The sequence below is a fragment of the Indicator indicator genome, chromosome 10, assembly GCF_027791375.1.
Source record: "Indicator indicator isolate 239-I01 chromosome 10, UM_Iind_1.1, whole genome shotgun sequence".
Lineage (NCBI taxonomy): Eukaryota > Metazoa > Chordata > Aves > Piciformes > Indicatoridae > Indicator > Indicator indicator.
Genome location: NC_072019.1, coordinates 34,980,806 through 35,005,977, shown reverse-complemented (window position 1 = coordinate 35,005,977; position 25,172 = coordinate 34,980,806). Strand labels below are relative to the sequence as shown.

The 25,172-nt window shown below is 48.0% G+C and overlaps 1 protein-coding gene across 1 annotated transcript; it reads left to right on the top strand.

Annotated features, from left to right (window-relative positions):
* Positions 1 to 431: 431 nt before the first annotated feature.
* On the top strand, positions 432 to 23,876 carry ORC1 (origin recognition complex subunit 1). Its single transcript, XM_054384409.1, has 16 exons — positions 432 to 520; positions 897 to 1,024; positions 2,619 to 2,788; positions 4,223 to 4,598; positions 5,211 to 5,505; positions 7,825 to 7,929; positions 9,031 to 9,232; positions 11,301 to 11,407; positions 12,765 to 12,866; positions 14,243 to 14,414; positions 14,981 to 15,088; positions 16,188 to 16,337; positions 17,501 to 17,620; positions 19,141 to 19,307; positions 21,598 to 21,685; positions 23,682 to 23,876. Exons 1-16 carry the CDS (start codon positions 432 to 434, stop codon positions 23,874 to 23,876), a joined length of 2,574 nt encoding a protein of 857 aa, XP_054240384.1.
* Positions 23,877 to 25,172: the final 1,296 nt, after the last annotated feature.

Here is a 25,172-nt window from a genome sequence, read left to right as displayed (position 1 = left end):
AGCTCCTGAAGCGGCCGGCAGCATGCTCCGGCCATTGTGCAAAGGGCGGCCGAGCCTCCGGAGCAGCACGGCGGGGCGGCAGGGCCTGGTGGTAGGCAGGCAATAGCTGTTAACCGTCTCTGTGAATGGGCAAAGTGGCCGGTAGCAAGGGGATGGTATGTCTATGCGATGTGTCAGACAAGGGCTGGGCGTGAAAAATAGAGTTGAGGCACAATCCGCTGCTGGACACCGTTCTCCTCCTCCCGCAGGGCAGCAGCGGCTGGAGGCTTAGGTAGCCTTCTTGTGAACAAATGGTGCATGCCAGGCTCCTCACACGGGAAGGATTGGTGACGTTTCTGTGTACTCGGCCATCCTGACTCTTTTGTTGGTTCTATTTTTAAATAATAGTATGAAGATATTTGCTTGTTCGTTTTAGTTTTCGTTTGGGAATCATGAACGTTCAGCAGCAAAGAAAAATTATTCACTCTTGGTATGGAAAACCCATGAGCTCCGACAGGAAACTGAGGACTTTCCAGTACAGGTAAATAATGTTTATTTCTGGCTTGCTTGGGGAAACTCAAACAAAGAAGGTTGCTTTACCTTTCTGGCAGACTAATGTGACAGGCAGTGAGAATCAGATACTGAGCATCATGTCGTGAGGCTCTGTATGTGTAACAAAAGCATTACACAGCTCTTGAGTTATGAATTGTATAAACAGAGACATTTAACTGAATCTGTAAGTGAGTGTTAGCTGCCTAACTGATGCAGATAGGAAAGCTTTCAACTGGGGAGCCAAGCTGTAAGCTTTGTAAGAGGGGGTGCAGCTGTTTGTAAAGTTGCCAGGCCATCAGCTTTAGTGACACAGGAGTTGGTGAAGGCTGCAATCCTGTTAACTGCATGGTTGTGCCACTTCCTAGGGGCATCCTTATTACACCAGAAAGAAGCAGAAAGGAAACCTGTGTGCAGCTCGGTGATTTTGTTTTAGTAGAAGGGGAGAACGCAGACGAACCTTTTGTGGCACAGCTCCTGGATTTGTATGAAGATGGTAAGAGAAATAAATATTAACTTACTATCTGAGCAATAGTGAAGTGTTTTGGAGTTGGTTATTTCATGCTGAGGTAGTTAGCATTCCCACCATAGCAGTGGCCTCATTTGCTCAGGAAACTCGGCTTTGGTCTTTGCTGCAGCTGTATTCATATTCTCCCCAGGTGCTCAGGGCAGATGGCTCATTTCACCTAGCCTTGACAGATAAATGGAGAACTTAGACGTGAAATTCTTACAATCATAGAATCATAGAACGTTAGAGATTGGAAGGGACCTCCAAAGATCATCCAGTCCAACCCCTCTGCCAAAACAGGATCACCCAGGGTAGTCTGCACATCCAGGTGGGTTTTGAAAGTCTCCAGAGAAGGAGACTCCACAGCCTTCCTGAGCAGCCTGCTCCAGGGCTCCATCACCCTCACTGTAAAGAAGTTTCTCCTCAGGTTAAGGTGAAACCTTCTGTGTTCCAGTTTGTATCCACTGTTCCTTGTCTTATTACTGCACACCACCAAAAAAGAGCTTGGCCCCCTCCACTTGACGCCCACCCTCCAGGCTAGACAGCCCCAGTTTATTTGCTTAGTTGCCCAATTTAAAAGGAGTGGTCCTTGAGGAGGCAGTGTGAGCTCGTGCTTTATTCAGAGACTGGAGAATCCAAACAGAGCATAATCACTGCTCTCCTGGGACTGCATCTTATCAGATGTCAGGTAATGGAACAGAAAGGTGCAAGGCTGAATAAAGAGGGCTCACCACTTCTGTCCCTTGCCTGTAGATGAAGAGATACAAAATCATGGAAGAGGATTGACACAAAAACTGGCTGAGTCTGAATTCAAAACTACTCATTAGCTGCGTCTGATTTCTTTGAGCAGCTTTTGGTGTTTGTTTGGGGGCATCATCATAATCAGAGGTTTTTTTAAACATAAATACCTATCAGTCCAGCTTTTTTATTTCCTAATGTACATTTGTTGTGACATAACTGGGTATTCTTTTCATACTAGCATGAAACTCCTTGAAAGCAAGATCTTCCTTTTGTCTTATCTTTAACAAATGTTAAAGAGATGTGGCTTTGTGTTCATTCAGAGATTAAGACCTTTAAAATGTAGGGAATAACTTACTATTGATTTGTCCTATCTTCCAAATGTTTCTCTGAACTCTCCACAATTCACTTGGAGCTTTTATTCAGACTTTCCCCATGCTGTTTCAGCAGCAGGATTCTCTGGTTTGTGAGCGAACGACTGCTTCTGGCTTATGTGTGAAACAGCATTGACACGACAAATAACGCCCTGCAATGCCTCCTTTGTCACTTTTGGTTCAGTGAGGTTTGATTAGATCACATTGTGTGAGTGAGGAACCTCCTCACTTGTGATAGTGAGGTGGTGATCCAGGTATTTTGTGGCTGAGACCCTCTGTAGGTGTTACCTGAATCCTTATGTCTCAGCTCAGACATTTCAGTCGAGTTCGGAAAATGCTAACTGTAGTCTCTCTCAGATGGTTTCTCCCCTGGGTGCAGGGAGGATGTGCTTGGTGGCATCTCAGCTGCAGTAACAGCTCTTTGCAATGCCCCACACCCGCTCTGCTCACTGCTCTGTGTGGTTTTGCAGGTGCTCAGCAGAAGCACGCCATTGTGCAGTGGTTCTCCCGGATCTCAGAGGTACCGCAGAACAAACGCAAGCTTCTGAAGAGGCAGATCTCTCCCAAAGAAGTGTTTCTGGATCAGGTTCCTGGCTATGACACTGACATAGCTGTGGAGAGCATTATTAAAAGCACCATGGTACGTACTGCAACCCTCTGCACGGGAGGGAAGAAAGAAGCAGAAACCATTTGAGCAGCACCATAGAGCAGTGCAGCAGCTTTATTCCCTCCCACACATAACCAGTTTATAGAATCATAGAATTGTTAGGGTTGGAAGGGACCTCAAGGATCATCCAGTTCCAACCCCCCTGCCATGGGCAGGGACACCTCACATAGATCAGGTTGCTCACAGCCACATACAGCCTGGCTGCAAAAACCTTCAGGGATGAGACTTCCACCACCTCCCTGGGCAACCTGTTCCAGTGTCTCACCACCCTCATGGGGAAGAACTTCTCCCTGACATCCAATCTGAATCTATCCATTTCTAGTTTTGCTCCATTCCCTCCAGTCCTATCACTACCTGACACCCTCAAAAGTCCCTCCCCAGCTTTCTTGTAGCCCCCTTCAGATACTGGAAGGCCACAAGAAGGTCTCCTTGGAGCCTTCTCTTATCCAGACTGAATAGTCCCAACTCCCTTGGTCTGTCCTCATAGCAGAAGAGCTCCAGCCCTCTGCTCATCCTTGTGACCCTTCTCTGGACATGTTCCAGCACCTTCAGATCCTTCCTGTAATAGAGGCTCCAGAACTGGACACAGTGCTCTGGGTGGAGTCTCACCAGAACAGAGTAGAAGGGGAGAATCACTTCCCTTGTCCTGTTGGCCACATTTCTCTTGCTGCAGCCTAGGCTCTAGTTGGCTTTCTTGGCTGCAAGTGCTCCCTTCTGGCTCATGGTGAGCTTCTCATCCCCCAGCACCCCCAAGGCCTTTCCTTCAGGGCTGCTCTCCAGCCAGTCCCTGCCCAGCCTATATCAGTGCTTGGGATTGCCCTAACCCAGCTGCAGGACCTTGCACTTGGTCTTGTTGAACCTCATGAGGTTGGCTTGGGCTCAGCTCTCCAGCCTGTCAAGGTCCCTCTGGATGGATCCCTTCCCTCCAGTGTGTCTGCTGCACCACACAGCTTGGTGCCATCAGCAAACTTGCTAAGAGTGCCTCAATGCCACTGTCCATGTCACTGACAAAGATGTTGAACCACACTGGTCCCAGCACTGATCCCTGAGGGACTCTTTGTCACTGGCCTCCTCTTGGACATGGAGCCACTGACAGCCACCCTTTGGTTTATTTGTCAGTGCCACTAACAGAGGGTAGGTAGTTGAAAACTGTTGATGTGTTCTGTCTTTTGTCCATCCCAAAATGATTTGTTGGTTTGGCAGCCAGCTTAGAGATTTGCATGCAGAGAAGTAAGGTGGATGGGGGTCTTGTAGTGCACTGAAGTCATGCCTGTGTAAAGCTGGTTGGAGGTGCTGGACTGTGTGATGGACTGCGTGGATTCCAGTCACCTGTGAGTGCAAAATAGCTGAATGCTAAATGAACAGCAAATGCTAAGCTGTGTGTTCTGTTTTTTATTGCTTTTACAGGTAATACCTCTACATCTGGGGGAGCAAATACCTGCTGCATTAAACAAGGAACAAACTTTCTATGTAAAACAGTCATGGGATGGGAAATGCTTTAAGGTCTTGTCCTGTGACACATTCTGTAAGCTGAAAGAAGCTAACAAGAAAGGATGTGGCCTCCCAAACTCTTCAGACTCATTGATTGCTTCAGACATTGTTTCTCCCCTGAAAAAGCAGGTGAAGAGTGTTGTTGAGAGTGCCACAAACCCAAGGAATGGGGAGCTGGAAATAGAATCAAAACATTCTGCTTCCAAGTCTTCCCTCTCTAAGGACAGGCATTCCCAGAGAGTGGCTAATGGCATCAGGACTCCAACAGCAAGGAAGAAGCTGCAGTTAAACAGTATGTACATGGCAAAATCTGGGAGCTGGGAATCTAATGCTTTGTGCTGCTTCATCCTGGGTAGTACAAACTGCTAATATTCAACATCAGTAGTATGAGCTGCTTTACTCAGGCTGTGGGCTTAGCCCAAGCCTTTGGGTGCAGCAGATGCTCATGGCTGTTATTTCAAGCAACAGTACTGCTTATACCCAACTTACCTGGAGGCTGGCAAGTCCCAATCAAAGTGCTTGTTGGCTAAAATGCTGCCAAGCAGCCTAGCTTCACCTCAGCGTCTCACTTTCATCCTCTGGCTCGTGCTGCACTAGAATGTTTGCACTGGTCTGGCTGGATAAGCACATTTTTGATCCTACCTCATGTGTCATACTTTCAGACTGGAGCCTGAGTGAAGTAATTGATGGAGGCAGGTTAGAAAACTGGAAAAATCAATTTGTGTTCTATTTAGTCATCATCTCAGAGGAAGTATGAGCCTCCTGCACACTTTCAGCTCCTTGTTCCTGGAGGGTAAAGCCTTCCCCTTTCGTTTAAATGACAGCCAGTTGTACCATGTCTTCTGGAGGTTAACCAGACCATAGCTGGTGCCTAACAAAAGTTCACTTTGCTCCTGATTCCTAGGTCCCACAAGATCTAAAGGCAGGCTCCTGGGATGTGAAGTTTTGGAACTTTTGGATGATGACTGTGATGCTGTAGCACCGTCAGAGCCATCAGCCACCAAAAGAAAAGTGCAATTCACTGGCATTTTAGGCTCCCCATCAAAAGTACCTTGCACCAATGCAAAGCCCAAGTCAACATGTGGTGATGCAGAGCACTGGGGCTGTCTTGCTGATTCCAGACAACTATCTCCTTACCCTAAGGTCAGAGACTTCAGTGAGCAAGCCAAGGATCCTCATAAGGAAGATGACTCTAACTGGTAAGTGATGGCCTTTTTATGCTGTCTGTTTTGATGCAGTGTTCTGACACATCAGTGAAAGACTTGGGGGGAGAGCAGCACATGGAGTCTGTGTGGCACCTTTGGCCCATGGTGATCTCTGGGAGAAGAGGGGTAGTCTCAATTAGAAGTGCTCTGTGGTGAAGCTCTGGCAATGTGTAACTTGGAGATGAGTGAATGATGGGGGAGATTGAAAGAGAAGTTGGCTTTAAGAATGGGCCCAAGCAGTACATGGTTACAAGAACAGAGAGAAGAGGTTGGAAATGGCAGTGGTAGGATGATAGAATCTGAGCTAAAGCAGGGTCACTCATGGCAGCTTGCCCAGGATCACAGAATCATGAAAGGGAATTGAAGCCATATTGATCATTGTGGTTTGTACTCATAGCAGGGATAAAAATATGTCCCTGCAGTCACTGTCATACTGCTGAGATAAGGGGAGCTATAGAAAGGAGTGCAGCTGGCCTCATGAGCCGCCTTCTGAGAATTGTGTGCTTCATGCTGTTGTTCTGGAGAAATCTAACCTTCAGGTGTGGTCACTTTTCTTCACACAGCCTTGATAAATGACATTAAGCTGGGGCAGGAGGAGAAGGGTTCAGACTTCCTTGTATAAGATGTTGCTGGAAGTCAAACAGTTGTGCTCCTTGTTTCAAAGAGGAAAGCTGTGGGTGCAGCACTTGGTAGACCTGCACCCTGGTTTTGTCACTTGCTGTATAGCAAAGGAAACCCAACCAAAGCCCATTTTCTTTTCATTGACAAGATAAAGGCACTTGGGTGGTATTGGGAGACCTATCAGAATTTCTGAGAACTGTCCATAAGTCATTAGTCCCTCTGTGTCCTTTGAACTAACAGGGAAGTTGTGTTAACAGTCAAGGGGTCCACTGGTAGGGATGAGGAAGTGCCCAAGAAGATCAGAGATGCCCAAAGAAAATGGTGTTAGTTTTCTTCCTCTTTAAACAAACCAAACAAAGCAAAACCCCACACAACAAAATCACAAATGACAACAAACTCCCACACCCAAACAAAGTGAAACCCCTGCTCTTGGGAGCCCCTGTCCCTTCAGTGTGGCAGTGGTGGTGTGTGGCAAAGTGGTTTGGCTGCTGATGCAGCTGCACTTAACACTGCTCAGTGCCCTTCACAGTGTCACAGTGTATCAGAGGTTGGAAGGGACCTCCAGAGATCATCAGGTCCAACCCCCCTGCCAGAGCAGGATCACTTAGGGTAGTCTGCACAGGAATGCATCCAGCTGGGTTTTGAAAGTCTCCAGAGAAGGAGACTCCACAACCCCCCTGGGCAGCCTGTTCCGGTGTTCTGTCAGCCTCACTGTAAAGAAGCTTCTCCTCATGTGGAGGTGAAATTTCTCTGTTCAAGTTTGAACCTGTTGTTCCTTGGCTTGTCACTGTGAACCACCCAAAAGAGCCTGGCCCCCTCCACTTGACACCCACCCCTCAGATATTGATAGACATTGATCAGATCCCCTCTCAGCCTTCTCTTCTCCAGACTAAACAGCCCCAGGGCTCTCAGTCTCTCTTCAGAGGGGAGATGCTCAAGTCCCTTAAGCATCCTCATGGATCTCTGTTGGACTCTCTCCTGCAGGTCTCTGTCTCTCTTGAACTGGGGAGCCCAAAACTGGACACAGTATTGCAGGTGTGGTCTCAGCAGGGCAGAGTAGAGAGGTAGAAGAGCTTCCCTAGCCCTGCTGGCCACACCTTTCTTGATGCGTCCCAGGATCCCATTGGCTCTCTTGGCCACAAGAGCACATGATGTGAATGAGTCTGGACTCAGAAGTGAGGGAAAGCTGCAGACCTGCAGAGCTGTCAGAGCTGATCAGGCAAGGGGAAATGGTTGCTGTTGCCTGCTGAGGGTGCAAACTGGTATCATGCTGATAAGGGCCCACATCAGAGCTGTGTCAGGAGCTAAAGTTCGTGCAGTCACTGGTGGTCACAGGTCAGCTAACAGCTCTGGTTTGGAGGGACTCAGGGTCTCTCTTTAGGCATAGCACCTTTCCTCAGCTGCTTCACAGAGCTATTCAGAAACACTCATTGCTATAGAAATCTTTGTGAATGAACCACAGCAAACATTCTGTAGTGCTTTGGTGGGTTTGGTTTGGCTTTCTTGGCAAAGATCTATTGGAGAGAGAGCACAAGAGAGGGGAAGCTTTGCTGCCAGCATCCATGCCCAGGCCAGTCTGTAAATAGCTGAACAAGAACACACTGGCAGCCTGATGTTTGAAAGCCTTCTCTTGATGGTTGTAAATGTGATGCCAGGAGGACACACAGGCAGCTTTGTGCTCCTCCTTTACAGCGTGACTGGACATCAGGAACTGGACACTCAGAGCCTCGTTCTGACGCCGCGTTCCCGCCGCGCCTGTGCACAGCGAGCGAGCAGCCGGATCGCAGAGCACATCAGGTAACCGCTGCAGCCAGGCTCACAGGGTGTCAGGGGTTGGGAGGGACCTCTGGACCTCTTCCAGTCCAACCCCCCCTGCCAGAGCAGAACCATAGGTCACACAGGAATGCATCCAGATAGGGCTTGAAAGTCTCCAGAGAAGGAGACTCCACAAACCTCTCTGGGCAGCCTGTTCCAGTGCTCCATGACCCTCGCAGTGAAGAAGTTGCTCCTCATGTTGAGGTGGAACCTCCTGTGCTGGAGTTTATATCCATTGCCCCTTGTTGCATCCCAGGGTGCCTGTCCCCTCCCTCCTGACCCCCAGCCCTCAGATACTATAAACATTTATTAAATCCCCTCTCAGTCTTCTCTTCTCCAGACTAAACAGCCCCAGGGCTCTCAGCAAAGGTGGGGGAGAACCTCCCTGGCTCTGCTGGACACACTCCTCTGAATGCACCCCAGGACCCCATTGGCCTTCTTGGCCACCAGGGCACATTGCTGTCCCATGCAGAACTTGTTGTCCACCAGCACTCCCAGGTCCTTCTCCACAGGGCTACTCTCCAGCAGATCACCTCCCAGCCTGTCCTGCTGCAGTTTATTCTTCCTTCCCAGGTGCAGGACTCTGCACTTATCCTTGTTGAACCTCATTTGGTTCCTCTCTGCCCAGCTCTCAGTCTGTCCAGCTCTCACTGAAATGCTGCACAGTCTTCAGATGTCTCAGCCAAGCCTCCCAGTTTGCTATCATCAGCAGTCTTGCTGAGCAGATACTCTGTCCCCTCATCAATGAGACCATCGAGGAGACCTTTCTCAGAGTGCTGTTGGTGGCTTCAAGCCTTGAGAGTTTGCCCAGCTTAACACTGCAATGCAAATGGTTCTAGAAGCACAGCTTTGTTGCAGTGTGAGTGAAAACTGATGTAAAGCTGACTCCTGGTGTTCATCAGAAAGCTGCCTGCCTTTGAGTCAGTCTGTGAAACAGCCATGGCAGATGACTAGGTGAAGCAGAAAATATGTTGGGCTGGTAGCAATTAACTACAGAAAGAGCTGAAAATGTGCAAGTGATACTTTGTAGTGTGTGGAGTTGTATCTGTTCTTTAAAACCACTGTATTTTGTGTTCCTTGCAGCATATTAAATGCACTGGAGTTGGACAAGGAAGAGGATTTTCTGCCTAGCTCAGACAGCTCTTATTCTTCAAGTAGTGAGGAAGAGGAGGATGATGTGCTCTGCACACCACCAAAGAAAACTAAAGGAAGCAGAACACTCAGCACCCCACTGTCTTCGAGGAAGTCTTTGGTTCACACTCCTGCAAAGACTCCAAAGAAAACTGTAAGGTTCCATTTAAAAAAAAAAAAAAAAAAAAAAAGAGCTTATTACCTCTGAGCCAGTTGTCTGGATGCTTGGTGCCTGTGTAGCACAGTTAAGTATCTGAGCCCCTTAGCTTTTAGTGTAATACTGCCTTGATTCTAATGATCTGTGATGTGTCAGTCATGGAGCTGTGTGAAGCACTTGTGTGCTGTGAATGTGAGGGGTGGGTGTCAAGTGGAGGGGGCCAGGCTCTTTTGGGTGGTGCACAGTGATAGGACAAGGAACAATGGGTTCAAACTAGAACATAGAAGATTTCACCTCAACATGAGGAGAAACTTCTTTACAGTGAGGGTGACAGCACTGGAACAGGCTGCCCAGGGGGACTGTGGAATCTCCTTCTATGGAGATTTCAAAACCCAGCTGGATGCATTCCTGTGCAGACTGCCCTAAGTGATCCTGCTCTGGCAGGGGGTTGGACCTGATGATCTCTGGAGGTCCCTTCCAACCTCTGATATACTGTGAGACTGTGACCGTGTTAACCAGAAAATGGGGAAAATGTTGGACTGGGCTGGACCCAAACAAACTGATGAAGTTATTTCTGGGCCCCATTTTTACTTGTATTGTAAGCTGTGCACTGAGATTTTAGTTCTGTTTCTGTGTGGTCTTTGAGTGCAGGCTGATAGGTAGTAGCAGAAAGCCATAAGCCCAGCTTTGTGCTTGGCAGCAGAGCTGTCCTGGATCTTGAAAGCTTCGCAGTGTGCAGGTGGTTACCAAGGCAGAAGGGATGCACTACAGCTCCCATGGCCAGGAGTGGCCAGCAGTGTCTGACAGTGTCCTGGCTGTTGGTGGAGATGAGTTACCAAACTACAGCACCATAGGCAGGTGCATGCTGTCAGTGGCTAAGCTTTACTATGCTTATGCAAAAGCTGGTGTAGCTAGAACTTGTAAGCACGACAAAGAAGATTGTTAAGGTGCTGTATGGCTTTTGTGGTTTGAACAATGAAGTTAGATCCATTTCTAGCTGCTTGCTCTTTCCTAAGAACCAGATCACTTTGTGGCACAGCACTTCTGAAAACCATTAACCCTTTTGGCCACAACAACCCCATGCAGAGCTACAGGCTGGGGTCGGAGTGGCTGGAGAGCAGCCAGGCTGAAAGGGACCTGGGGATACTGGTTGACAGGAGCTGAACATGAGCCAGCAGTGTGCCCAGGTGGCCAAGAAAGCCAATGGCATCCTGGCCTGTGTCAGGAATAGTGTGGCCAGCAGGAGCAGGGAAGTTCTTCTACCCTTATACTCAACACTGGTTAAGCCACACCTTGAGTCCTGTGTCCAGTTCTGGGCCCCTCCATTCAAGAAAGATGTTGAGATGATGGAAGGTGTTCAGAGAAGGGCAACAAAGCTGAGGAGGGGTCTGGAGCACAGCCCTGTGAGGAGAGGCTGAGGGAGCTGGGGGTGTTTAGCCTGGAGAAGAGGCTCAGGGGAGACCTCATTGCTGTCTACAACTCCCTGAAGGGAGGTTGTAGCCAGGTGGGGGTTGGTCTCTTTTCCCAGGCAAGCAGTGACAGAACAAGAGGACACAGTCTCAAGCTGCACCAGGGGAACTTTAGGCTTGAGGTGAGGAGAAAGTTTTTCACAGAAAGAGTAACAGGCCATTGGAATGTCCTGCCCAGGGAGTGGTGCAGTCACTGTCCCTGGAGGTGTTAAAAAAAAAAAAAGCTTGGATGTGGCACTTGGAGCCATGGTTTAGTTGTCAGGAGGTGTTAGGTATTAGGTAATAGGTTGGACTTGATCTCTGAGGTCTTTTCCAGCCTGGTTGATTCTGTGATTTCAGAACTCCTCAGACAGTTCAAAGGGGTAACTCTCTGCCACCATCTCCTTTCCAGTTCCTTTTTTTCCCTTCAGTAAGAGCAGAGAGCGAGGCTTGTCTGATGATACCCTCTGTCAAGACTTTCTCCCTTCATCTGCACTCTGGCATCCCCAGGTAGTCTTTGTGCTTAAGCTGACTTTGTGAAGCTTGCAGACAATCAGTCTCCAGTGGAAAGTGCTGTCTGTAGAAAATCTGTTTGAGGTTGTACCTTTCCTTTGCAGCTCTTACCAGGAACTCCCAAGACGCCTCGGAATGCAACTCCTGAAATCCCCAGGCGCAGCCACGCGGCACAGAAACCAGGCAGTGTCCTGGAGGAAGCCAGGCTAAGGTAACGTGTGCCCAGGGGAAGAACTCACCTTCCTGTGCCAGGTGTGCAGAGCAGCAGGCTGTGCTGATCCAGGGAAATGCCATCTTGACCATGCTGAATACTTTAGTGTCATGGTTTAAGCTTTCCCAGAGTCCAGGAGCCCAAATGGAACAGGTTTAGATTGCCTCCCCTCTCCCTTTTTACCTGGTAGGAGAAAGCAAGTTAGGCAGGAGAAAAGAAAGGTAAACCTGCAAAAGAAACAATCTAAAATCCATGTGGAAGTAAAAAGGTAAACTTAACAAAGTATAAAAAGCATTTGAGTAAAAGGAAGGTTACAAAGTATAAGGAAAAAGGGTAAATAAAAATAGATACAAAACCAGGTGCAGCTGGCAAAAGATTCTCTGAATGCAGTGTGGTTTCTCTTTAGATGCAGTCCTTAGGAGTCTGGAGCAGCATGGAACAGACCCCACCACCTGGTTAGAGCAACAGCATCTCAGGCAGGCAAGGGCAGGGGCAAGAGAGAGAGCCAGGAAATGTCTCCCCTTAAATAGACTTGGCGGACAAGAAGGGGGAGTGGGGAGTAGACTTTGACCTGGGGACCCCTCCCCCTGGGAGAGGGGTTGCCAAGTCTCTCTGCCCACCTGGGTGAGGTTTCTTTGCCCACCTGGGGGCTAGGTTCTTTTCAGTGCATCCCCTCCTGGGCTGAGTGTAACCTGGCAGAGTCAGGTACAAGTGCACGGTGTTCTGAGAGCAGAACATCTGTGAATCTACAGCAGGGGGTGCCCAAATGCCAGCAGCATTTCCAAGTCCTACTCCTACAATGTCAAGTTATGGTAACCAGGCCACAGAAGTTCTGCAGGATTAGGTATCTGTCTGTGTTGTGTGCAACAGCAGAAAAACAGAGATCTTCTCTTACTAACTTCAGATTGTCAAGGTACCAGACCTGTCTCCTCCTGGGGGTGAAAATGCTTTATGGGAATCATTGTGAATCTTAACAGTGAAAGAAGACTGATTGCATCTCTCCAACTGGGATTCAGGTTTTCAGTTTCCTCTTAGTGGTCTCTCCTCTTCTGCTACCTCTGCATTGACTTAATTTTTTTTTGTTTTTTAAATTAAAACTTTATGGCTGCATATTGATGCTAGTGATACATTGAGGATGACTGTACAGTCCTCTTAAAACTTAATAGCACAGACAGAGATGCTAGGCTATTTTTTTTTTTGGGATGCTTGATGTTGGTGTTCAGAGAGAGATTTACTACAGGCAGCTATGAAAGGTGAAGCACCTGGCTGTTTCAGGGAGGCCCTTCAGGTAGAACTATGAGAATGCAAACCTTGGAGCTCCTATTTCAATGTTCTTTTCTCTCTTTTTACTCAAAAGGCTGCATGTTTCTGCCATCCCAGAGTCTCTGCCTTGCCGTGAGGAAGAATTCCATGATATCTACAACTTTGTGGAAAGCAAACTTATTGATGGAACAGGAGGGTGAGTGTGTTGGTGAGACTGTTCAACATCTTCATCAATGACAATGATGAGGGGACAGAGTGTCTGCTCAGCAAGACTGCTGGTGATAGCAAACTGGGAGGCTTGGGTGAGACACCTGAAGGCTGTGCAGCCATTCAGTGAGAGCTGGACAGACTGAGAGCTGGGCACAGAGGAACCAAATGAGGTTCAACAAGGATAAGTGCAGAGTCCTGCACCTGGGAAGGAAGAATAAACTGCAGCAGGACAGGCTGGGAGGTGATCTGCTGGAGAGCAGCCCTGTGGAGAAGGACCTGGGAGTGCTGGTGGACAACAAGTTCTGCATGGGACAGCAATGTGCCCTGGTGGCCAAGAAGGCCAATGGGGTCCTGGGGTGCATTCAGAAGAGTGTGTCCAGCAGATCCAAGGAGGTTCTCCTCCCCCTCTACTCTGCCCTGCTGAGACCTCACCTGGAATATTGCATCCAGTTCTGGGCTCCCCAGTTCAAGAGGGACAGGGATCTGCTGGAGAGAGTCCAAGGGAAGGCTACAAGGATGCTGAAGGGACTGGAGCACTGCTTGATGAGGAGAGGCTGAGGGCTGTTTAGTCTGGAGAAGACTGAGAGGGGATTTACTAAGTGTTTATAATATCTGAGGGCTGGGGGTCAGGAGGGAGGGGACAGGCACCCTGAGATGCAACAAGGGGCAAGGGGCAATGGATATAAACTCCAGCACAGGAGGTTCCACCTCAACATGAGGAGGAACTTCTTCACTGTGAGGGTCCCAGAGCACTGGAACAGGCTGCCCAGAGAGGTTGTGGAGTCATCTGGATGTGTTCCTGTGCGACCTGTGCTGGATTTTATGGTCCTGCTCTGGCAGGGGGCTTGGACTTGAGCATCTCCTGAGGTCCCTTCCAACCCTTAACACCCTGTGACCCTGTAACCGAGGTCACATCTCCCCATGGCAAAACAGCAGTCAGACAATCTACCCTGCTTTTACTTCAGAAGCTACCATCAGGAGGCTGAATTCAAGTTCCTAGTTGATTATTTTTAATTTTTTTTTTCTCCTTAGGCAGGGTTCTACATAGAAATAATGTGGGCTGCTGGGGTTTTTTTATAGTTCCTAATTAAACACCAACATGTGACTAGTCAATCTTGGATGTCTGGGAAGCACTTTTAAAAAGAGGTAAATGACATCTCTAAAGTATTTGCTGTTGTCAATTGCCTCTGCAATAGTAAAACCCCTCATGATTCTCTTTGTTATGTGTCCCTGTTTGCAAACAAAGCAACTGAGGTAAAGGGAATTGCCTGAAGTGGCAGAGCAGTGTTCCAGGCTGGTCTTAGAGGCCAGGAATTGCAGGCCATTAATGCTCAGGCTGCTGACAGGTGCTCTCCTTTGCAGGTGCATGTACATCTCTGGAGTGCCTGGCACAGGTAAAACTGCCACTGTTCATGAGGTGGTTCGCTCCCTGCAGCAGGCTGCAGAGAATGATGAGCTCCCAGCATTCCAGTCTGTGGAGATCAATGGCATGAAGCTGACTGACCCTCACCAAGCTTATGTGCAGATACTAGAGGTAAGCAAAGCCTCTTCAGGGCCTCTGGTTTGAAATAAGAGATCTTGTGCTTTGCCATCAGGTCCTCAGTACATCAGCATTCGAGGCACTCCGCTCACTCATGGATTTGATGTGCAGGTCCAGGGCTGTAGAATCAGGATCCTCTGGGATCCCACTGCTTTGTGTGACTGATTCAGGCTGTCCTAACTGAACTGGAAACATGAAAGAAGTGTAGATTGTAGGTTATGGTCATGCTCTGCTTTGTTTAACAAATAGGAAATGTCAGGTCAGTTTGCAATGGATTCTGGAGGCCAAATACCATTCTCAAATACAGACTCCAGTTTGCTTTACAGCTTGACTCTCAACAACTGACTCAGCATTCAGCACAGCTCCTTTCTGGACAGTTTCTGGTAGACTTCAGTGCCTTATGAGCTACTTTTTTGCTGTTTACTCCCTTCCCCCCATAGGAAAATCCAGATGCTTGGTGTTGATTAGTAGAGAAAAGTTAAAAAGCAAACAGAAGTTAACTTCCCATTTCCAGGATCTCAGTGTGGTTTAACCTGCAACATTGTTCAATCCTCATCCAGTTTCTGACAGGCCAGAAGGTGACAGCAACCCATGCTGCAGTGCTGTTGGCAAAACTCTTCACTACACCAGGACCAAAGAGGAAGACCACAGTGCTGATAGTGGATGAGGTGAGACAAAGAATTCTTAAAGTATCATAAGAAATGATTGTTTTTGGAGTATGGAAAAAGATAAATTACACACTCTTAGAGTGTATTATGTGTGATCTAAAGAAATAAACTTAGAAGACACACCAATAGTTCCTCTCAGCCCTATTAGAGAATTGAATTTAAATGGACAAGTATTGTGTTGCCTTACTGCCTTGGCTTTCACTCTGGTGTTGTTTTGGCTTGGTCTAACTCACTGAATGAGGTGTAGTCAAGTCCTAAATACCATAGAATTCAGCTCTCTTTTGTCTGGCTGCTGCTACTTTTCCAGGGAGAAAACTCAGTGAAATAGGTCATATTAAGTTTTAAAACATCTTGACTGTGCTATGTTTAGTAATAAACAAATGTACATCTACTTTTTGCTATTAAGATAATCCAGGCTCTCTCATGAAGGGTCTTTTACTCCTGTTTACAGAATCCCAGAATTACTGAGGCTGGAAAAACCTCTGAGATCACCAAGCCCAGCCTATGACCTAACAGCACCACATCAGCTAAACCATGCCACCAAGTGCCACAGCCAAACTTTGCTTGAAGACCCCCAGGAATGGTGACTTCACCACCTCCCTGGGCAGTCCGTCCCAGTGCCTCCTCAGCCTTCCTGTCAGGAAGTGCTTCCTAATATCCAGCCTAAACCTCCCCTGGCACAGCTTCATCCCATGCCCTCTTGCCCTGTCACAAGTTGCCTGGGAGAAGAGCCTGACCCCCACCTGACTACAACTTCCTTTTAGGTAGCTGTAGAGAGTGATAAGGTCCCCTCTGAGTCTCCTCTTCTCCAGGCTGAACACCCCCAGCTCCCTGTTTAATGTTGTATGAATTCCTCACAGCAGCCTTTAAGAGCTCCAGCTGTTTAATCACTGCTGTGATGAACACAGTTCAAGCAGCCAGTAGGAGTGTGCTTTTCCACAAGAGGTATGAGAGCCCTCATTCAGGAAATAGAGCAGAGGCAGCTTGCTTAGAACCACACAGGAGGTCTTCTGTGGCAGAGCCAGCTCTCAGCCCCCATCAGGTACTGTGAGTAACAAGGCTGCTCTTCAGCCTGACCCTTCTCTCTCTGTCCCTGCAGCTCGATCTTCTCTGGACCCGGAAGCAGAATGTGATGTACAATTTATTTGACTGGCCCACTCAAAAGCACTCCAAGTTAATCATCTTGGCCATTGCCAACACCATGGACTTGCCAGAGAGAATAATGATGAACAGAGTAGCCAGCAGGCTGGTATGTCCTAGCAGCTTTGTTGCTATGCTGTAATATGAAAACAGATTAAAATGCTGTGTGCAGTTGAAAGTAATCAGGAGAAAGGTAGGGCTGGTTCCATCAGAGACTGAACAGTGCTTGGGGCTGGTAATGAACACACAGATCTTGAGCAAAGTAACTTTAGGAGCCAGCTTGCTTATTCAGATGCTATGCTGTGGAAGTAAAATGTTGTAGGAATCAATTAGGAATGCAGATACCTGTATAGCAGATACCTGCAGATCTGTATAATCAAATAACTTTGTGGTTAAACTGTTGACTCTAGAATTCAGAAGAATTCTCTTCTGGTTTCCCTTCCTCTTTCCCTTTTCATTCCAGGCAGTTACCTGGCACCTAGTTCCTTCTCCCTGTTTTCCATCTCCTGCTGGTAGATTGCTGAGTATCTTTGGACAGAAAGTTGGTTGTTTCTGTGTTGAATAGATTTTCCTAGCTCACCTCTTCTTCACTGCTCTGAAAAGTGATGGTCAAAACCAATGCTCTGCCTCCTTCTGTGGCTCAAAAATAGTTCCAAGTGTGTCAGTTGCTTTCTCCCACCCACTAAGCCTGCAGGTCAGCTGAGTCCTTATAGTCACAAGAGAGAAGTCTGCATTCAAAATGCAGAACTCAAGCCTTCTGTAGAATATGGAAGGCTGTGCCCCATCTCTCACATGGGTTGTCCTCATCTGGAAGCACTTCTTACTAGCTTTATCCGGAAGAGGATATGTAATTCTTGGCTGATTGCTAACAGGCAGCCATTAAAGGACTGTAGAGCTGTGTGCAGGTTTGCTGAAGGAGGTGAATATTCCTTCACAGATTCTTCTGTTACTGTGTTGGCAAACAGTCTGAAGACTTATAATCAAAAGAGTTTCATGTTGGGTGGCTCTGATTACTTTGAGTTTTGTAAGAGCACTTTGAATGCTCATAGCTGCAGCACTTGCTCCTCAGGCCTTACAGTGGGGATTTGGTCAGAGTGTTGTGGATTTGCACATTCATTGCACAAAGTGGAAGAGTTGATTAAAGCATCCCTCATGGAAGGGAAGGTTGTGAAAGAGAGGTTGCTCCTATCAGAAACTAAAACTTACTATGCAGGCTGTGCTTGAGCAGCTGAGAGTTTTCAAGCACTGCCTGTATTGTGTTCTTTCCTGCAGGGCCTCACCAGAATGTCCTTTCAGCCCTACACCTACAAACAGTTACAGCAAATCATTTCATCCAGGCTGCACAGCACGAAGGCATTTGAAGAGGATGCAATTCAGCTGGTTTCCAGGAAGGTGAGCACAGTCCAGGGCTGAGCCCTTTGTGTCCTGCTGCTCAGAGCAGGGCATGACTTGTAAGTGGGCAGGCTTGGCTCTGTGGTTCCATGGTCTGTACTGGGGACAAGCGAGGAGCCAGTAGTGGATCATACAAGCTCTCTGTAAGGTATGCAGGGTGTTGTCACGGGAAACATTGCCAAAGCAGTAGTCTTGCTTTTTCCACCTGCTTTGAGAAGACAGCAGGACATCCTGAGAACCGAAGGCACCACATCAATGATGATGTCAGCTTCCTCCAGTGTTTGGTACCACGAGAACCACTGGATGGTCTTGGAAGGAGCCACCAGGCAGTTATGGCAGTAACAGGGGAAACAGCCATCCTCATTTTCTTCCTCAGGGTGTTTGAAGCCTTGGCATAGTGGATAGCACCTGTTTTGTTGCCAGTTTTAATGCTGTTGTATAAAAAAATAACAAGTTGGACTTCTCAGCAGCTTCTCCGATTGATGTATGCATGATTTAATATCTTATGTTAGCAGGAAGCATAGAATGGTCTGGGCCAGAAGGGACCTCCAAAGGTCATCCAGTCCAACCTCCCTGCAGTCAGTAGGGACATATCCAAGTAGATCAGGCTGCCCAGAGCCCTGTCAAATAATCTCTTAAAGTGATGTTAGCACATCTGTCATCAATGGCATGCCTGAACATTTTCTACAGGACTAAAAGATCACTCCCAAACATGTCAGAAGTAAACACAAGCATTTGTTCAGTTATGGTGGAGCCACCTCTTTGTAAGAAGAACAGCGATGACTTGGCACACTGAATGATCTGCAGGGTTTTCTGGTGTGGTTTTTCTTCAGAAGAATAACTCTCAATTGGGTTTTCTAAAGGGTTTCTCATTCTTGACTCCAGCTGGACTGGAGAGCTTTCATGTGCTAGCAGCATCTCCTGGGCAAGCAAGGCCACTACTGTCTGGGGATGTTCATAACTTTAGGAAAGCTGTAAACCCCATCTGGGGGTTGAAGGAATAGTTAGTTTCAGAAATCCCAGATATCTGAACATTTTCAGATACTTGTAAATTCTCTATCCCAGATGTTTCTTTGAGAGCCACTAGGTGTATTCCATACTCATAGAGTATTAGGAAAATCTGAGCAGTTTTTTGCAACCTCTTCCTTTTTGTTTTGTTTGTTTTTCCCTCTACCTGAACCTGGACTGTGGTAGGGTCTTTATTGATGACATTTGTGAAGAAATGTGGTGGTGAACTGAACTTCCTGGATTCTTAGTGTTTTAACCTGACTTCTGTGGTTACAGGAAGAAAAATCAGTATTGAATTTGTGCTGGCCAGATGAGGGGTGTGGGAGGGTTGCTTCTGGTCTGTGAGATCATTCCTTACAATCTGGGATTCCAGCAGCTCAGTTTACAATAGTATTGCTCTCCTGGTTTTGTGGGTGGGTTGTTGGGATTTTTTTACTCTATTGTTTCTTGCTAACTCTTTCCTCAGGCTGTAGGAAGTGTTTCTACTAAGCTCTCCTGGTTCCTCCTTCCAGGTTGCAGCACTGTCTGGTGATGCAAGGCGCTGCCTCGATATCTGCAGGAGGGCCACTGAGATCTGTGAGTTTGCTAGCCAAAAGACAACCCCTGAGATAGTCAGGATGGCCCATGTGACAGAAGCCATAGATGAAATGTTTTCATCATCCTATGTAAAAGCAATCAGGTAAGAGCATATCTGAGGAATTTCCTCACTTTTGTATGGTTTTCACTGAGTTCTTCTTTTCAAACCATTCAGTCTGTCCCCAGCACCCTTTGGAGCATCCACAGAATCACAATCATTCAGGTTGGGGAAGACCCTTGGGATCAGCAAGTCCCACCATTAACCCTGCTGTACAAACATTCACAGAAACTTTCATGTTGGAAAAGCCCCTCAGGATCACCAAGTCCAACCCAGAACCCTACTCTACAAGGGTCACCTCTAAACCATAGCCCCAAGCACCACATCCAAACCACCTTGAAACACATCCAGGCTTGGGGACTCCACTACCTCCCTGGGCAGCACATTCCAATCCCTGACCACTCTTCCAATGAAAAAAATTTTCCTAATGTCCAGTCTAAACCTACCCAGTCACAGCTTGAGGCTGTTCCCTTTTCTTCTATCACTAATTACCTGTGAGAAGAGACCAGCAGCAGCCTCTACAACATCCTTTCAGGTAGTTGTAGAGAGCCATGAGGTCTCCCCTCAGCCTCCTCTTTTCCAAACTAACCATGTCCAGCTCCCTCATTTGTTCCCTATCAGATTTATTCTCCAGGCCCTTCACAGCTTCCTTGCCCTCCTCTGCCCTGGCTCCAGCACCTCCACATCTCTCTGGGATTGAGGTGCCCAAACTGGACACAATACTCAAGGTGTGACCTCACCAGAGCTGAGTCCCAGGGGACAATCCCTTCCCTGCTCCTGCTGGACACAGCATTTCTGATCCCATCCAGGATGCCTTTGGCTTTCTTGGCCACCTGGGCACACTGCTGGCTCCTATTCAGTTGCCTGTCCATTAGAACCCCCAAGTTAACCTCTATACCATATCCCCACATGTAAATGACCTTTAAACACATTCAGGTTGGTGCGTCCTGCCTTGGGGAAGTGGGATGCAGAACAGTTAGGAGAGAGAGGAACACAGTAGGAGTTAAAGAGGAAACAAAGGCATAGAAATCACACTATATAAAGTTTATGCAGGATGTTTCCATGTTACTGTGGTAGCTCAGATCAAGAGGGGGCTTTTGAAGTGTCCTAGTTGTCTCCAATTAGTGCCTTGACTTTACTGAACAGCAGTTCCCAAGTACACATTGGAGTTCCTTCCAGTTGGAACTAAATCTGAAAGATACTCAGGAGCCCACAACTACAAACACTGCTGGTTAGTCAGCATCCTGGAGCACAAGGCCTGTGAGGAGTTGAAGGTTTAGCCTAGGGAAGAGGAGGCTCAGGGGAGACCTTATTGTTCTCTACAACTACCTGAAGGTAGGTTGTAGCCAGGTGGGGGTTGGTCTCTTCTCCCAGGCAGCCAGTGACAGAACAAGAGGACACAGTCTCAAGTTGCATCAGGGGAGGTTTGGGCTGGATGTTAAGAGGAAATTCACAGAACGAGTGATTGGCCCTGGGAATGTGCTGCCCAGCAAGGTGGTAGAGTCCCTGTCCCTGGAAGTGTTTAAAAACAGACTGGCTGAGGCACTTGGTGCCATGGTTTAGTTGATGAGATGGTGTTGGGTAATAGGTTGGACTTGATGCTCTCAAAGATCTTTTCCAACCTGGTTAATTCTGTGATTCTGTGAGTTTGAGCTAGACTTAATGAAAAAATACTCAAATATGCATAGTGTGGGCACTGGGTCCTCAAGGGTGAGCTGTTCCCCTCTACACAGCTGCTTGCCTTATGCCACTGTCTTTGCTTGTTCAGATGCAGGCACAGAGGTCTGAGCAGAATGCAAGAATTTGGGATGATTTTTCTTTAACATAGATTCTGGTAGGACTTCCAGAAGGTTTTCCTGAGGGAAACATAAGAGGAATTTGATTGCCCTTCAGTGTACACAGCTGTGCCTAGTAAAGTGATGTACCAGTTTCTAGTCAAAAGGAAGAGAAGCTGTTTCAGCAGGGAAGGGGGCACTAAGGGGTGCAAATACATTATTTTGCTGGGTGTGTAAAGATTGCTTTTACAGTGCTGCTTAGGCCCCCAGGCCTCAATGTTAATGTAAACACACTGCAGAACATGTGTGATGTGTAGGATGAAATGCTGTGCTCAGGGACAGAGCAGAGAGAGGTGAGAGGAAGAGAAATGAGGTGATTGTGGTGCCAGAGTTTCATGGGTAGTTGACATAAATACCCCTCTCAGGCAGAAAAATACCCTACAGCTGAATATGTGGCTACCAAGCAATTTCTATTGCAGCCTTCTTCCTGATGTTTCATGAATTCCAAACTTACAGGCTGATATTTTTTTTTGTTTGGTCTGTTTTGCTTTGATACTCAGGAATGCCTCCTTGCATGAACAGATCTTTTTGAAAGCAATTTTGGCAGAGTTTCGAAGGGCAGGCGTTGAGGAGGCAACAGTACAACAGGTACAGTCATGTTGGGGGTTCCTTTCCTTTTTTTCCTCTTAGAAACAATGGAGCACTGTCAAAATGATCAGACAAAAGTGTAAATGTTTCACTGTTTGGGGTTTTCATTGGTAAGATTTGATGGACAACAATATCGATGGCAAGGTGAATTGGGGCATGGCTGCCGTAGGCCAGGTGCAGAGCCAAACTGAATGCTACCACCTGTTGTGCAATGGGACTGAAAAGTGGCAAGACCTGCTCCTGGGTTGGTATCAGTGATCTGGATCATTGGCTTTGGTCTGCATCTGACAACACTGCATGCCTCCACCTGCCCTGCTATCTAACAGGGAAAAGAGAACCTGAAAATATCAGGCAGGTGATTGAAGGAGGAAAACTGGGAGTTGGTTCAGTGGCTCTCTCAGCAGTGGCACTAGGAGCTTCAGGTTTTTAGTAGACCTGTAACACACCTGGCACCAGCTGAGCTGGGGAGACTCTTCACCCACATTCACACTATGGAAGCTAAATGATAATCCTTAAACATCTAGCTGTAAACATTTTTATAACATGACAGGTTTCACTGATTCTCCAGCTCTGTAAGTAAGAATTCTGCCTGGATTTTCCATTACTGACTCCTGAACACGTCCATCACTTGGTTGCACAGATAACTGGGCAGTCTGTTCTGGAATGCCAAAGAATTCTTGGTTACAATCGTGTTACGCTTCCCCTTAGTTCTCCTCTAACACCAAAAGGGTTTTCTTCTGCTCTTCCCAAACAGAAAAGCAGGAGACCCCAAGTGGTTCTTGTCACGGATTTACCAGGCTGTGTGATTTGTGGCCAGGGCTTAAAAGCCTTTTCAGGCTGTAATGCTGGGTGTCTGTAGTCAGTATGACTCGTGGTCACTTCTCACTGGGCCCGAGTGCCACTTCTGAGTGCATTGGTATGCAATTAGTTGTATGTCAGCTCAATCTTCTGGATGAACTTCAGTCCACGTAGTCTGGGGAGAAGAGGTGTAGTAACAGATAAAATCATCAGGCTCTAAAATTGCAGACAAGGGAAGTGGTTAATTGTTTTGTTTTGGGGCTATATAAAGAAGGAGACTGTAGCCTGGAATTGCTGATTCCTAAGTCCTACCAGCTTGTGTGGGAGCAGCAGGATGTGTGGGTTCCATCTGAGAAGCCTGGAGCTAGTTTCTCCCCTCCCAGAAGTGTGGAGGGAAGGAAGCTGCTCTTCCACCTCAGCCTAAGGGACTGCAGCAGGGGGTGAGAAAGACTTGTGCTGTGTGTGGCAGGTCTATGGGCAGCACGTGGTGCTGTGCAGGGTGCTGTGCAGAGCAGGAGGTGACCATGCTGTGTGCTTTGTGTGTTGGCAGGTGTATCAGCAGCACGTGGTGCTGTGCAGGGTGCTGTGCAGAGCAGGGGGTGACCATGCTGTGTGCTTTGTGTGTTGGCAGGTGTACCGTCAGCACGTGGTGCTGTGCAGGGTGCTGTGCAGAGCAGGGGGTGACCATGCTGTGTGCTTTGTGTGTTGGCAGGTGTACCGTCAGCACGTGGTGCTGTGCAGGGTGCTGTGCAGAGCAGGGGGTGACCATGCTGTGTGCTTTGTGTGTTGGCAGGTGTACCGTCAGCACGTGGTGCTGTGCAGGGTGCTGTGCAGAGCAGGGGGTGACCATGCTGTGTGCTTTGTGTGTTGGCAGGTGTACCGTCAGCACGTGGTGCTGTGCAGGGTGCTGTGCAGAGCAGGGGGTGACCATGCTGTGTGCTTTGTGTGTTGGCAGGTGTACCGTCAGCACGTGGTGCTGTGCAGGGTGCTGTGCAGAGCAGGGGGTGACCATGCTGTGTGCTTTGTGTGTTGGCAGGTGTACCGTCAGCACGTGGTGCTGTGCAGGGTGCTGTGCAGAGCAGGGGGTGACCATGCTGTGTGCTTTGTGTGTTGGCAGGTGTACCGTCAGCACGTGGTGCTGTGCAGGGTGCTGTGCAGAGCAGGGGGTGACCATGCTGTGTGCTTTGTGTGTTGGCAGGTGTACCGTCAGCACGTGGTGCTGTGCAGGGTGGAGGGCATGCAGAGCCCCACGGTGTCGGAGGTCATGGCAGTGTGTTGCAGACTTGGTGCCTGCAGGATCTTGCTGGTGGAGCCCAGCAGTAAGTACCTGCAGGCGCGGGTGAGACTCAACATCAGCCAGGACGACGTCACCTACGCGCTCAAGGATGAGTGAGGCCACAGGTTTTATTTTTGTAGGGTGTATGAATGTTTTTAATAATGTCTATTTTTATTAATTGTTGATAAAATGGAAAGAGCAAATGCATTATTTACCCGCCCCCCCAAATGCTTCCATTAAAGAATTGAATTTAAGCACTTTTTATAGAATCAAACGTTTACTTCGAAGCGCTTTAAACATTTTAAACTGTTTGTTTGGAAAGTATTTCTGTGTCTCTTGGTAATGGGGTCCCCTTTCAGTGGCATAGATGGTTGGTCTGTGAGGTGGTTGCAAACTGGCTTGTCAACAGAGTTCAGAGGGTTGTCATCAGTGGCACAGAGTCAACCTGGAGGCCTGTGGCCAGTGGTGTTCCCCAGGGATTGGTACTGGGTCCAGTTTTGTTCAATATCTTTATCAATGACCTGGATGAGGACATTGAGTGCACCCTCAGCAAGTTCCTGAGGATACAAAACTGAGGGGGGGTGGCTGACAACCTCTCAGGCTGTGCAGCCATCCAAAGAGATCTGGACAGGCTGAGAGCTGGGTGCAGGCAAACCTCATGGAGTTCAACTAGGACAAGTGCAGGGTCCTGCATCTGGGGAGGAGTAACGACAGGCACCAGGACAGGTTAGAGGCTGCCCTGCTGGAAAGCAGCTCTGGAGAAAGACCTTGGAGTGCTGGTGGACAGCAAGTTCTGCGTGGGACAGCAATGTGCCCTTGTGGCCAAGAGAGCCAATGGCATCCTGGGGTGCATCAAGAAAAGTGTGTCCAGCAGGTCTGGGGAGGTTCTTCTCCCCCTCTACTCTGCCCTGGTGTGACCACACCTGCAATACTGTGTCCAGTTTTGGGCTCCCAAATTTCAAGAGAGACACCAACGGAGAGAATCCAACAGAGAGCCACAAGGATGATTTAGGGGACTTGAGCATCTTCCCTGTGAAGAGAGACTGAGAGCCCTGGGGCTGTTCAGTCCTGAGAAGACTGAGAGGGGGTCTGATCAGTGTCTCTCAATATCTGAAGGGTGGGTGTCCAGTGGAGGGGGCCAAGCTCTTTTCAGTAGTGTGCACTAAGAGGACAAGGAACAATGGATACAAACTGGAACACAGAAGGTTTCACCTTAACCTGAGGAGAAACTTCTCTACAGTGAGGGTGACAGAGCCCTGGAACAGGCTGCCCAGAGAGGTTGTGGAGCCTCTGGAGACTTTCAAAACCCACCTGGATGCATTTCTGTGTCGACTACCCTGGGTGATCCTGCTTTTGGCAGAGGGGTTGGACTGGGTGATCTCTGGAGGTCCCTTCCAGCCTCTAACATTCTGT